This window comes from Mus musculus, chromosome 1, assembly GCF_000001635.26.
Source record: "Mus musculus strain C57BL/6J chromosome 1, GRCm38.p6 C57BL/6J".
In the NCBI taxonomy this organism is placed as follows: Eukaryota; Metazoa; Chordata; class Mammalia; order Rodentia; family Muridae; genus Mus; species Mus musculus.
The window spans coordinates 159,308,691-159,323,634 of NC_000067.6; the positions used below are offsets into that span (position 1 = coordinate 159,308,691).

At 35.7% G+C, this 14,944-nt stretch overlaps 1 protein-coding gene across 6 annotated transcripts in view; it reads left to right on the plus strand.

Annotated features, from left to right (window-relative positions):
- Cop1 (COP1, E3 ubiquitin ligase) overlaps positions 1-14,944 on the plus strand; it is a 122,717-nt gene that overhangs the window by 76,535 nt on the left and 31,238 nt on the right. For all 6 annotated transcript variants that reach the window (XM_030254396.1, XM_030254393.1, XM_006496860.3 and 3 more), the window contains 2 exons: positions 193-274; positions 11,034-11,150. In XM_030254396.1, coding sequence (XP_030110256.1) covers positions 193-274; positions 11,034-11,150 — 199 coding nt within the window. The remainder of the gene's footprint in view (positions 1-192; positions 275-11,033; positions 11,151-14,944) is intronic.

Here is a 14,944-nt window from a genome sequence, read left to right on the forward strand (position 1 = left end):
AGAATGTATCAAATACATTTACAGAAGAATTAATGTCAGTAAATATGAGGCTTTCCTCCAGTGTCTTTGCTTTTTATTTGATTGCAGTTTGTTTCACCACCCCATGTCAATAAATTGTTTCTCCTCTCTCCCTCCCCCGCCCCCGTCACTTCCCCACCCCACTCCCACCCCTGGTCTTTCTTTCACATCAAGGAGCATGAAAAAAGGTGTTGGAGTGTTGACTTTAATCTGATGGATCCTAAACTTCTGGCTTCAGGTTCTGATGATGCAAAAGGTACTACTCGTTGCTATTTTCCCTTAGAAGATCTCACTCCTTTAAACTGTTTAGTGCAGCTCTGCAAGTTGTTTATTGAAACTCATGCAAGTCTTTGTGAATAAAAAAATAATTTGAACAAGAAATCTGTTTTTCCATTTAAGTGAAGGAAAAATGAATGTACAGCCTTTTCACAGTAATGCTTTTGTATTTGTGCCATATACTGCAAACTGAATTCCTGGCAACTTCCTAAAAATACTTAGTTTCTTTATGTGTGTTTGTATGAGTACGTATGTGTCTATGTGCTTATATGCCTCTGGTGGAGTGCTTATGCGTGTGTATATACAGAAGCCGAAAGAGGATGTCAGATCCCTCAGTTGGAGTTACAGGTACACTAGCATGGTACTGAGGTCAGAACTCTACTCCTGATAATTATATATGGTATAGAGTTAACTTCAGTTAACACTATTAACTACAGAGTCATGTGTCCTACCCCTGCTGTCCTCTTTTAACCAAAGTTTTCAGATATATCATCTAGTAAACTTTATTCCCTCAAGCATCTAGAAGTTTCTATACCTGAAATTATATTAAATATTTAATATATTCGAAAGCCTTACAGTGTTATACTATCTCCAAGGAAAGGTTATATGTACCTATTTTGGCAGCATAATTGGCCTTTTCTACTTTTCTCTTTGCCCATCTTTACTATTTGTTATTTTCTGCTATTCTTCCTATCCTGTTACAGCAGAGTTCTTATGAACAGATCACCTTACTTTAAAAATCAAGTATGCTAATCTGTTTTGAATGTGTGTGTGTTTGTGACCTGTAATGATAAATACTAATAAACCAGCTTTATAAACAGATCCAAATGGGCCAACTCTCAAAACAATTTACAGGAAAATAAAAATTATGTACTTTAGAAATTGTTAACTGATTCAACAGTAGTCATATTCAAAATATTTGGTGAATATTTTGTGTCTTAACAAACATATAAAACATCATGGTAGAAAATACTGTATTCTAGTTTTTGAATTGTGCTTTTTTAATGTACTATAACTAAATAAACAAAAGAGTATGTTTACATTGACTCACATCCTGAGTAGTTTTAATGCTATAATGAACAAAACTGTATATCTATGATACTTCTCAGTAGGAAGATTGGAGTCCTTGTGTGGAGTACCCTCCTATTGGGTTTGTGAGGTAGCCAAGCAAGTCTCTCTCCACTTGAAATTCCAACTCCAAAAGACCTATTCCTTCTTCAAGCCTCTGTAGGCATCATGTATACAGATATATACACAAACCGATATAATCATATAAATGAAAATAATATAAATCTTTATAAATTATTTTTAAATAGAGTAACCTTAATTTTCTCCCCCGCCCTTTTTTTCATTCTTTTGTTTGTGCAACTTTATATTCATTTAGTTTCTTTTAGTTATTCTCAGAAGTGGAATTATTCTATCATAGGGTAATTTGTAGTTTCTTTTTCTTGGAACTATCTCCATATTTTTCATGAAACTTATAGCATTAAGATTTAATGTATAGTGGTAATAGTGCCTAACTCTTCTGCCTTCTCTACGTCCTTGTTACACTTTCTAGTTCTTTAGTCTTTTAGACTTGATGTGTCTGCCCACCTGTCCAGCTGTCTGCATTTCCTTTCCCCCTTCCTTTGTTCCCACCACACCCTTTTCTTCCCTTCCCTTCTCTGTCAGTCACTTCTTTGCCTACTTGTCTGCCTTCATGCTGTCTGCTTTTTAAATATGCAAATAATAAAAGAGGCTATAAAGGGATCATTCACTATAGCTTTTCTTTGAGTTTCTTTATTGTTCAGTGACACCAAACACCTTTTTAAAAATATATATGTGTGCTTTAGCTATACATGTGTCTTTGTGGAAGTATTATGTCCAATATCCCTTCCCCTATTTAAAACCATTTGTTCCCTGTGTTTTTGCTTGAAATGGGAATTATGTTTATATTCTCAGTATTAACCCTGGTTTAGTTCTCTTCTATGGGTTACCTTTTTACACTGTTGATAGAATTTGGTACATTGTTGTTGTTACTAGTACAAAGTACAGTTTGTTTAATTTTTTTCATTTTGTTGTATATTCCTTTAGCATATTTGAAAAACAAAACATTGTCGATTTCAATTTCATTTTTATGAAACTTCCCCCCCCTTTTTTTCTTTTATAATAAGTCTTAACATTTATGTCTTTGATCTATTTTAATTTGTATGTGGTCTAAGGGTACAACTTTGTTTTTACACATGAATATCCTGAATTTCTAATCTCTTTAAAAAAGATTATTTTTCCCTATTGTATAATCTTGGAGCATTTAGTAAAAATAACTTCACTGTACATTTATGGGCATTGATAAGGAAGCTATTTAGACTTCATTGAGTTTTGTTCATTAATATTTCTTTTTTTAAACATTTATTTATTTTATGTATATGGGTACACATTGTAGCTGTACAGAATAAGTTGCGAGCCTTCATCTGGCTATTGGAATTTGAATTTAGGGCCTCTGCTTGCTCCGGTCAACCCCACTCCCTCCAGTCAGCCCCACTCACTCAGTCCCTGCTTCTTCCGGCCCAAAGATTTATTTATTTTAATTATACCTAAGTACACTGTTGCTGTCTTCAGACACACCAGGAGAAAGCATTAGATCTTATTAACTGTGGTTGTGAGCCACCATGTGGCTGCTGGGATTTGAACTCAGGACCTTAGGAAGGGCAGTCAGTTTGTGCTCTTACCCTCTGAGCCATCTCACTAGCCCTCATTAATTAATATTTCTATATTGTAATTATTTGTAGATATTTTTATCCCTTTTAAGTTGATGTCTCTGACTTGAGACCTTCTCTAATCTTTGCTTGCTTCATTCACTTTCTTCTAAGCACTGTTGTAGTTAATCCTAAAATTTCAAGTATTAACATTTTTTTTTGTTTCAACTTACATATTCATAGGTTATTTAGCTATGGACTGTTTTAAAATTTCCACTCATAGCTGGGCGTGGTGGCACACACCTTTAATCCCAGCACTCGGGAGGCAGAGGCAGGCGGATTTCTGAGTTCGAGGCCAGCCTGGTCTACAAAACGAGTTCCAGGACAGCCAGGGCTATACAGAGAAACCCTGTCTCCAAAAAAAAAAAAAAAAATCCACACTTAAAATTTTCATAAATTTAACTTACGACAATATAGGTACAAAACATTTATGTAATTTTAATTTCTTTAAATTTTTTGACTAATTTTGTGGTTCAGTTTATGAGCTATCTTGATAGATATCTCAAAGGCATTGAGAAGAATTCGTATTTTGGCTCCTGTAGAGAGCTCAGTAAGTGTCATTTAGGGCACACTTGGTAGTGTTCTGGTTTTCTATAGACTGATGATTTTTTTCTTCTTGGTCTCCTCGGGTTATGGGTTATGAGGTAGAAACATGGAAGTCTAATTTATATATATGTTCTATGTAATATGTTTCCTTTCATATTTTCTGAAAACTATGACTTTTACTTATATAATGATAGATATAAAACTAAATCTTTGAAGTGACACAGACACATGGTCTAGCTTAGCGGTTAAGAGCATTTCAGTTTCCAGTTCCAGGGACTCTAATGATTGGCTTACCAGTTCACCTGTACTCACATCACACATGTAAGTGTCCTCCCTCCCTCCCTCCCTCCCTCCCTACCTCCCTCCCTACCTCCCTTCCTCTCTCCCACACACCGCTCACATTCTAAAAATAAATCTGAACAAGAAGTAAATAGGTGAAAAATGTATGTCCCTTTAATTACTGAGAGAAATAACTACAATTGCTAAAAGGACTCTTTTCTTTCTACTTCTTAGTAATAATTCAGTGAATTGCCTGCAGTGCTGACTTCAATTTTCATTGTGTCAAAGAGTCTCATACCACATATGCCAAGACAACTACAATAATTGACCAGGAGGGTAGCTTGTCAGTGGCTCTTCCTGTAAAAAACTGTGAAGCAGTCTTGAGGTCCATGCTTTGTTGGTAATTCCTGTGCATGTTAGGACAGACGCTGGGAATTCAAGAGTTATATGAGGGTGAATGGTTACGCTTGGTTATTTAAAAGCAAAAACTCAAACAAGTTATTTTCAGAGACATCATTGAAATGTAATTGAGGGGTAGAAAGATGACTCAAGAGTTAAGAGTACTTGCTTCTCTTGCAGAGGGCTGTTGGTTTCTCAGCATCTTCATGACAATTCAGAACCATCTGTTCAGTTTCAGAGGGTATGGCACCCCCTTCTGGTCTCCACAGGCCCCTGTATACATTTGGGGTACACACACACACAAATAATTTAATAAAATTTTAGTCCTTATACATACAGTAAACGTGAATGCTCTCAGTTATTTTGAAACTGTCATCATAAGTGCATGAACCAATTGAAGGTTGGCACATGTAGGTGAATTGTCCCCTTTCCACTCCCCCTCACCCCCATCTCCTGTTCCGTTTACAGAGTTTCTTTATGTATCCCTGGTGGCCCTGGAACTTACCCTGTACTGGACCAGACGGGTTTCAAACTCAGATCCATCCACTTTGAGTAATGGGATTAAAGGCATGCACCACCATAACCCATCCTATAGTATTGTTCTTTATTCCTATTAGTAGTCTTCTGAGAACTACTCCTTTGAGTACTCATAAATCAGAAATTATTTTTCTATTTCTATTAATATTCTACCTTCTATTTTCTTTTATAATCCATGTACACTATTTTATTGTTATTTTTATTCAGATTCCTACTATATCTTCTACATTCTTCTTGTTCTTCAAAGTATGTGTGTTATATACAATTTTTTTTTTTTTTTTTTTTTTTTTTTTTTTTTTTTTTTGCTCTAGAAAAAGATGCTACTTGGGGAAACAAAACATGTCTGTAAATTACACGGAATGTTTTTGACCCTTATCTGTGATCCCCTTAAATTGACAGTACTTTGTCATTGATTTTTAGCTTTTCTGTGAAGGTCCAGATAGTGAATATTGTAAGCTAGGACAATGAAACGTCTGCTACAAACACTGCCCTCTACTGCTGCAGAGCAGAACCAGCTGTGGAAAATACAATTCAGGAGTGTGAGCTTGTTCTAGTGATTACAGCATCCTGGGTTATTTTTCAAAGGAATTCTGTATCTCTTGAGATATTAGGTTTTATGATAGTTTTGGTAAATAGCATTGTCAATTTTATTCATGAGTATTTTTCTGTTTTATAAATACAAAGTGTATTCTGAGTTCTTTATTGAAAAACTACCATTTGAAAAACAAATTTAGTGAATGATAAGTGAAAATATTATAGATTACTAGATAATAACCTTCATTCTATAGGGTAATTACATTTTTAAAAATTTATTATTTTTGCTAAAGAAAACCATTCCTTTACCTAGTAACATTAATGAAATAAAACTTGTATAGAACACTTAATGTTACTTAACAGATTTGTTTTTTTAAAACCAACTAGTTGGAATAAATAATGAATTTGTTTTTGTTCTCTTTTGTTGTTTTATGGTTTTCCCGGCAGTCATTTTTATATTCTTTATTAGGACCAAAGTAGAGCATATGTAAATACAGTGTGTTTTGTTTGACTTAATTGCTTTGGATCTTCACCTTGAGGAAGATGCTATCTTTTTAAAATTAATTTTATTAGTTCTTTTGAGAATTTCATGGCTTTTAGCTATATTCACCCCCTGCTCTTCTTCCAGATATGCCACTTCAGTCAGATATGCCTCCAATTCCTTACCCACCCAACTATCTGACGCTTGTCTTTTTTTCCACATTAAGTCCCAACGTGTGCTGCCAGTTATCTTCATGTACATATGACCTACCGCTGAAGCTCAGTCCACTACCTGTGGCAGCACTCCTATTAAAGAAACCTACTCTCACTTTCTTAGCAGCTATAAGTTGCCAGTGGCTCTTACTCTAGGGGTGAGACATTCTGTCCTCCTTGTGTCTCCATGCTGGTGTTTGTATAGGGCTTATATAAACGCTCATAACTGCTGACTTCATTCGTGCAGTTTTCCAGTTATGTATGAAGGACCACATCTGCGCTCGGTCTTTCTGCCCCCTCTGCTCTATTACGGCTGAGTATTCTGTGACTCCTCTTCTCTGCACCTTGGCTCGTTGTGGGTCTTTGTGCTTCTCTGATGAGGGTTAGAAGATGCCTCAATCTGCATCTCTGCCAAGTGGACAGGCTAGAGGGTATGCTGCTGTCTTTTATTATCAGCTTGCCTTTCAAAGGGGAATTTTCATCACTTAATGCTGAAGAAGGAATTTTTTTAATTAAGTGAAATCCTTATGCACTTTTACAAAGGTATCCTTGTATCCTTAGTAGTTTATGTACTATCTGTGTATCTTGAGAACCATTTGGTTTAATTCACCCACTTTCTTCTATACTTGATAGTTTCTTCTTTATTTTTTCTAGAAGATTATATTGGGTTTGTTTGTGTGGGGTTTTTTCTTTCTTTCTTTTTTAAATTTTTTTATTTTATTTTAGTTAGGTATTTTCTTCATTTACATTTCCAGTGCTATCCCAAAAGTCCCCCATACCCCTCCCCACTCCCCTACCCACCCACTCCCACTTTTTGGCCCTGGCGTTCCCCTGTACTGTGGCATATAAAGATTGCAAGACCAAGGGGCCTCTCTTCCCAATGATGACCGATTAGGCCATCTTTTGATACATATGCAGCTAGAGTCAAGAGCTCCGGGGTACTGGTTAGTTCATAATGTTGTTCCACCTATAGGGTTGCAGATCTCTTTAGTTCCTTGGGTACTTTCTCTAGCTCCTCCATTGGGGGCCCTGGGATCCATCAAATAGCAGACTGTGAGCATCCACTTCTGTGTTTGCTAGGCCCCAGCATAGCCTCTCTGGAGTGATGGCTTATTGGTTTATGATTGCCTCTTAGAATATTGAGTTGATTTTATTTTTTTTTTCATTTTATCTGTTGTTTTAGTTTTCAAAGACTGCCATAAGAAAGTACAGCACAAACTGACTTGCTTGAAAAAAACAGAATTTTTTTCTCATTAGACTGGAGACCACCAATCTAAAGTAAAGATATTGGATGGGCCATATTCCTTTTGAAGGCTCTGAGAAGAACAATTTATTGCTGGCTTTGTAGCCTGGTAGTTGTTTCCTTTGGGGGTTCTTTTTTTTTTTTTTTTTTTTTTTTTTTTTTTTTTTTTTTTTAAGGGTTTAGAGCTTTATTATAGAAAGTCAGGGAGAAGGAGAGGGGGTAGAAAGAGAGAGGCCAGCCATGGCCACGTGGGGGGGGGGGGGGAGAGAAGGAGGGCTAGAAAGTAAGAAAGGTGAGGGCTTAAATAGTGCTTTGATTTTCTTAAAGCTATATTGCTTCATTCTTGCTTTCTACATGTAGCCTTCCTCTCTGTCTACCAGTCTATCTGTGTATACAAGGACATCCTAAGTCAGTGTGGCTTCATCTTGACTACAGTACTAGTTGGTATATTTCTAAAGACAGCAAGCAACACTCACAAGTGTATCAGGAGCTTATATATCTTTTAGAGAAGCACTGTTGACACACCTGTTCACTTTATAGTCACCATGAAAATATATTGTAGTTCTGTAGCTACAATATATTCAGACATACCAGAAGAGGGCATGGGATCCCATTACAGATGGTTGTGAGCCACCATGTGGTTGTTGGGAATTGAACTCAGGACCTCTGGAAGTGCAGTCCGTGCTCTCAACCACTGAGCCATCTCTCCAGTTTCCTAGATATTCTTTTTGTTTTTAAGTGTATATTTTCATTTCAAATGTTATCCCCTTTCCAGGTCTCCCCTTCGGAAACCCCCTATCCCATCCTCCCTTCCTCCCTCCCTCTGCCTCTATGAGGGTGCTCCCCCACCCACCCATTCCCTTCTTCCCACCCTGGCATTCTTCTACACTGGGATATCAAACATCCCCAGGCCCAAGGGCTTCTCCTCCCACTGATGTTCAACGTTCAGTCAAGTTGATGCTTGAGATTTTTTTTTTTCAAATTCTTTTATTTTCTTTTATGTCTGTTGGTGTTTTGCCTGCAGGAAAGTGCACCTCATGCATATAGTACCCTCATAGGTCCAAAGCTGTGTAAGAGCCTCTGTAACTGGAGGTCCAGGCTCTTGTGAGCTACTGCAGAGTGGGTGCTGGGGATTGAACCTGGGTCCTGTGTAAGAGTGCCCAGGTACTCTGATCCTCTGAGCCGTTTCATCAGCCCTAAGTGATCTTTACAATATTTTTAACTTTAGTTTATCTTGATGGTTTTGATAGCTACCTTTTAAAAAATAATCTCACATAATAAAAATTATACTCATGGTGATTATAACTGTGACTTGCCTGAGTAATGTTACTAATTATATATATATATATATATAATTATATGTTATAGTAATGTTAATTATGATTGCATTTTAAAACTAGGTGTACTTTTAATTTGACTATCATTCTGTTAGGTCAATGCTTATTTTTATTTGTTACTAGCTCTGATATATAACAGTTGTTTGTGTAACACTTGTTTATAAGAGATTTTCGAGACGGCTAGTGGGGTTGTAGAATTACAATAATTGTTCTGTATGTTTATTGACTTGCTAGAGTGTAACTCCACCCAAGTCCACTTTTAGTGTAATCTGCAAGTGTGGTGGTACTTTAAGTGATTCATAAAGGCATACAAATTGCGCGCGCACACACACACACACACACACACACACATACACACACATACATACACACATACACACATATATATCCACATACACACACAGCACACACATACACACATGGTACCATGTAGTATTTAAAAATGTGTGTATTGTGTGATATTTAATTCAGGATGCCCTATCATATCTCTTCATACATTTACATTTATTTCATTATGATGAAAATATTCAGATCCCCTTTTAGTCTTTGTTGCAATACAAAATTGTTAGTTCTTTCTCACTATAACTTAATACCCACTAATAAATTCTTTCCACTTTCTTATCCTACCTGCCCAAGGCTAACTTATCATTTGACTCCCAGCTTCCATGAGGGTAACTTTTTAGTTTTAATACACAGTACTTGGCTTCTTATGTCTAGCTTTTTTCATTTAAGAACGTCTTAAAATTCTACCCATTCCTCAGTTGACAGACACATAGCTTATTTCTGTATCTTGGCCATCATAAATAGTGTTGCAATAAATACACAAGTGCAGGCATCTCAGGAAACACATTTTACCTTTTTTTTGGATATATACCTGGTCAAGGGATTATTGGATCGTGGTAGCCCCTTTCTCCACAGCCCAGCCAACATTAATCATTATTATTGGAGTAAGATGATTACAAATTATTGTCTCCATTGGCATTTCTCTGATCAGCAGTGTTGAACCTTTTTCCATGTATCTCGTTCCCATTTCTGTTTGTTCTCTTGAGAAATGTCTTTACATTAATTGCCTACTTTAAAAATCAATATTTTTTTCCTCTCTTGAATCAAACCCAGTTCCTCTACAAGAACAGCAGGTGCCGAGCACGTTCTCTACCCTGTAATAAAGGAATTTTTTAAGTTGCAGGTTACGGAATGAGTATACAGACATCAGTATCATGTATATTGACAGCTAGTTGTCTGAAATAGGAAGCAAGGAACTAATGACATAATTACTGTAAAAACTTTACATGTGTTAACTGAGTCAATATTTGTCTTCTTATTAGAAAAGACATAAACCAAACCAAATTGTTCTGTTTAAAATTGTTACTCTGATGAGTGGCTCTAGCTTACTTATTTTGGTAACAAATAATTTTTACTGAGAGATTTTAGGTATAAATTAGCAAATCCATTTCTGTGGAAGTCTTCTTTGTTGAGACCCTTTGTAGTTACTCCTATTTAGAGGTAACTTTGTCAGTAATCCTTAAGTGTCCTAAAATTTTCTATGGTTTCAACCCCAAATACATGTCTGAGTCACTTAGGAGGATAAGTAAAAGTATGAGTATGTACACACAATCTGAGAATTGTTACTGAATTGAACATTGAAACAGATTTTAAAAATCTATAAAACTGGATAGTAACCCCCCCACATATTTTTAATATTTGTTATTTATTCTGTTAGTCTTATCTGTGCCAGCATTTTGGCAAGTTTAACCTGAGTCAGGTTTTGTGCAGGTAACCACATGATTGTGATTCCATGCCATGTCCAGACTCAGCACTTCACAGCACTTCTTTCCATCTTTTGGCTCTTACATTTTTCACACTTCTCATAAGATCCCTAAGGTGTTCCTTACTTGTGGTGTGGATATCGGGGGATTAATATACATGTTCCAGTTGGTGTTGAGCAATTATTCTCAGTGTTTGACCAGTCATGCGTCTCTCCATTGACTCCTTTCCAATGTAAAGAAGTTATTTCATTGACAAAGTTGGAGAGCAGCCCAGATCTATCCAGATTTTGGAGTTTTGAAGTGTTTTAAGAGATGTTTTTTATCTTAACATATCTCATACATGTGAAATGTATGTGTGCTGTTAACCTCCACTATAGAATATTGAGATTAATAGTATAATAGGCCCACCATTTAGCTCCAAAATGCTGTTTTTACCTTGGCATTTTGAGTCCTTGGTATCTATCTTTGTGGAATCACTATTTATATCTGTGGATTTTTGAATGTTGAAAGTAAGCTTTAAGATTCAAGAACTGTTCTGTCACATATTATTCAGCTCAATTTTTTTTTGTCCCAATAAAATGCTTCATACTGACACAAAAGATATTTGAGTAACACTTGTTACTTACAGAAACATTTGTTGTTTTTTTTTTTTAAATCACCATTTCCTTAGTGAAGCTGTGGTCTACCAATTTAGACAATTCTGTGGCGAGCATTGAGGCAAAGGCTAACGTGTGCTGTGTGAAGTTCAGCCCCTCCTCCAGGTACCATCTGGCTTTCGGCTGTGCAGGTAAGAAATAAAAGAAAATTTATCTCCTTTTGATTTTTGTTTTAACATACCTAAAAGTGCATTTGAAAACAAATTGGTTACTTTTATAATCGTAGGTTTTCCTTTCATTGTTAAGTTATGATAAACTGATAGTTGCATCATTCTCATCTACTGCTATTGCTAATTGTGACATCCTGTCCCCTGTCTTTAACACATAGAGACAGACTTGTGGAGTTTTGTTGGCTGCCTGCTAAATGTTGATGTGCATTTTTCTTAGTAGCAGAATTAGTGTTTATTAAACAGCTGTACTGAGAGGATCGGCAATTTTTTAAGAAGCCTGTTCATTTCTCTGACTATTCATTTTCTGTTATGCATAAAACACCAAAGGGGAATAAACATGCCAATCATTTATTTCAGAGTACATGCTAATGCATTTTTTTTTAATATATAAGTGTTCTAGTCATAGTAATGAGTTATTGGAAGTATTTTTGCAATTCTGTTTTACATTTATCATGTAGCATGGTGGTTTTCATTGTGCGAGAGCCATGAGTTTCAGAATAAGTCACATTCTTGCTCTACCCTTAATTTTTTGTGTTTTTATTTTTTATCACTTTTAATACTTTAATAGAGAAAATACCTATTATTTAATATGTGAAAGTTCCTTGATATTTTTTCATAATAATGTTTTTTGTAAAGCTGACACTTGTACAGAGCACATTAATAACGTTTGAAAATGACACTGTGTTCAAGCTTTGTCTTCATCAATGCTCCTGTTTTCATGCCTCTCATGCCCTGCTGATTTACTCTCTTCACATTAACCAGAGTGTAACCTTGAACAAGGTGGCTCTTATCTGCCGATGCTCATGTTGATGCGTATTGTGTACATGCTAGATGTACACGTCTTGAAATATTTTTCCCTGGTATAAATTCTGATTGTTTTTTTTTAACCTAATCTTCTTTACTTTTCCATTTAAGCCTTAATGTTCATATTTTCCCAATCAGCAAAATTATTGTATTATAAAATAATTAACAGTAATTAGTTAGAATTACAAATATTTAATAGTTCTGGGAGCATTATTATTGATGTATGTTTCTCCATATAATTTCATGCAATGTATTTCTTTTAATTTGGATTGTTTTCATAAGTGAAATTTTATAGTTTGTTTCCTGTAGGGCCTGGAATTTCTCTGGTCAGCTTTCTTATATAATTTTGTTATGATTTTAAGCAAAATAATAGTTTCGTTCTATACTGTGCTACTTTTTTCCCCTGATTCATGCTTCCTTTATTTTATTACCAACCACCATGCCACATCCAGGCAACAGCACACAAACTGGCAAGCAACGCAATCCAATTGTACAACAATCTGAGGTTTACAGTAGTACATTAAGGCTTTTAAATTTGGAGAAGAAGAAGAAGAAGAAGAAAAAAAAAAAAAGAACTAAAATAAGACCAAACAACCACAAACCCAATCCCGCAACCAGTAGAAGTAGTGTAGTAATCTTTTTTTCTGATATTGTACTAGTTTTTTAAAACATGGACAGAAACCATTGCAATTTGCCTTTCCAAAGACATATTTATTTTTCATACTAAATATAATAGCATCTATAGTTTTTGAGCTTACATCAGGCAAAAAATGTTAGTTGTGCTTCTTTTGCTGTGATTCATTGCAGTTCTACCTCAGTACAAAGTTGGAAGCAGAGTTGTGTGTTCTAGTGTTTATGCTCCATGTTCATTTCATTTAGTTGAGTTGGCTTTTCTTGTTCTGTTACTAGAACATCTATTTTCATAAACTAGCCTATTAAAATCAAATAATTTAAGTTATTGCTTTTTGCTTCAATACACATTTTATCCAGTACCGTTCAGAATCAGTTCAGTAGGTCTACATTTATTCTGTTGATATCTTGATGCTTATTCATTTTGTCAGTCACAATTGTGTTTGTCTTTCTTGAGTAACCATGGCTTAAAAGAAAGAAAGAAAGCCTAGTGGTAAGTAGACAACTCTATCAACTGTGAATGCCACCAGGCTCCTATTCCTGATAAATTTCCTGTATTATGTATAGGCAGTCACCTAGGAGCTGAGCCTCTGGGCATGCCTGTGTAAGATTATCTCAGTTACATGAGTTGATTTGAGGAGACCCATCTTTGCTATGGGAAAGACTATTCCCTAGGCAGGATCTTGGGTTATATACCTGGAGAAAGCACCCACTAGCATAAATATCTTTGTTGCTCTTTGCTTCACTGGATGTTTATACAATGTGAGCAGCCTGCTACTGTGACTTCTGCATCATCTTGGTAGAATGGGAGTTCACTAGGACTAAAGATTCCCTGGTTATTCTACTTTCTGCTCTATGGACATGTAGTCTCTGTACTGATCCTGGTAGTGCCTGTTGTTGGTTTGCTACATATGCCATTTATTATGTTGAAATATGTTTCTTTCCTGTCTTCTTCAGTTTTTTTCATAAAGACCTGATGAATTTCATCAAATATTTTATCTGGATTTATTGAAACAATCAAAGTTTTAGTCCTTCATTTCTTTGATAGAGTATCAGTGTCATTGATCTGGATATGTTGAGTCATCCTTCCATCTCTGGAAGTAATAGGTGGTTTTCTGAGACCTTTCTGCCCCCTTTTTATGTTTACTTAATTTGTGTATACAAGTGTATGTGTGCACGAGTATGTGAGTGTGTGTGTGTGTTTGCACGTGTGTGCACAATGTGAGATACACAAGTGGAAGTCAAAGGACTACTTGCCCTAATCAATTCTCTTCACCTCTTAATTTCAGGGATCAAAGTGAGGTGGTCAGAGATAGTGCCAAGTGCCTTAACTCTATCTAAGCCACCTTGCCAGTTCCATAGTCTAGTTTTGTGGGGTTTGTTTTGTTTAGTTTTTTAAAAGATTTTATTTTTATTCATGTTTATATGAATAAACATGTGTATGTGAGCCCATGGAGACCAGAAGAGGGCAGCAGATATCCTGGAGCTAGAGTTACAGGTGGTCATGAGCCATGTGTTGCTGAGAAAACAATCTTGGATCCTCTGGAAGAGCAGCACTCACTCGCACTGCTTTTTTGGTGTGCTCATTTGTTGCTATATGCTTCCTCTTTCTACTGCTTCTGCTGCATTCTGTCAGTGTAGGCATTTTGTGGTTTTCTTTGTATTTGTTTTGAGAAATTTAATATTTCTTTATTCCATTGATTATTCTTAAGTTGTTAACTTACATGTAATTGTATATAATGTCCACAGTTTTGTTACTGATTTCCAGGTTAATTCAACTTATAGTTGGAAATAATACTGGATAATTCAGTATCTTAAAATGTACTAAGACTTTTTTCATGGCCTACCTGGATTGGAGAATTCTCCATGCATTATTGAAAAGAACTCATATTTTCTAGTGTTGGAGGGAACATGCTATAAATGAATCTTTATACACTCTGGACTCTTGGTGTTTAATTCTGTTGTCCAGATAGTCTGTCTATTAGTGAAAGAGGCCTTTAAACTCCTCTATTACTCTACTGAAATCTTTCCTTAGGCATATTAATATTTTTCATATTTATTTGTATGCTCAAATATTGAGTGCATTCATGCTAAGAGTTATTCCTCTTCCTCTGATGTGGCCCACCTTGCCCTTTTTGCTGACATGATTTAAAGTCTCTTAAAGTCAGTGTGGTTACTACTGCTTAGTTTCTTTTTGAAAATTTCATTTGCATGGAATGTATTTTTCTCCAGTTTTAAGCTATGCTTGGCTTTAAAGTTGTAAAAAGTCTCATGCCAATAGACTTAATGTATTTATGTCTTTATTATTATTTTGGTTGTTT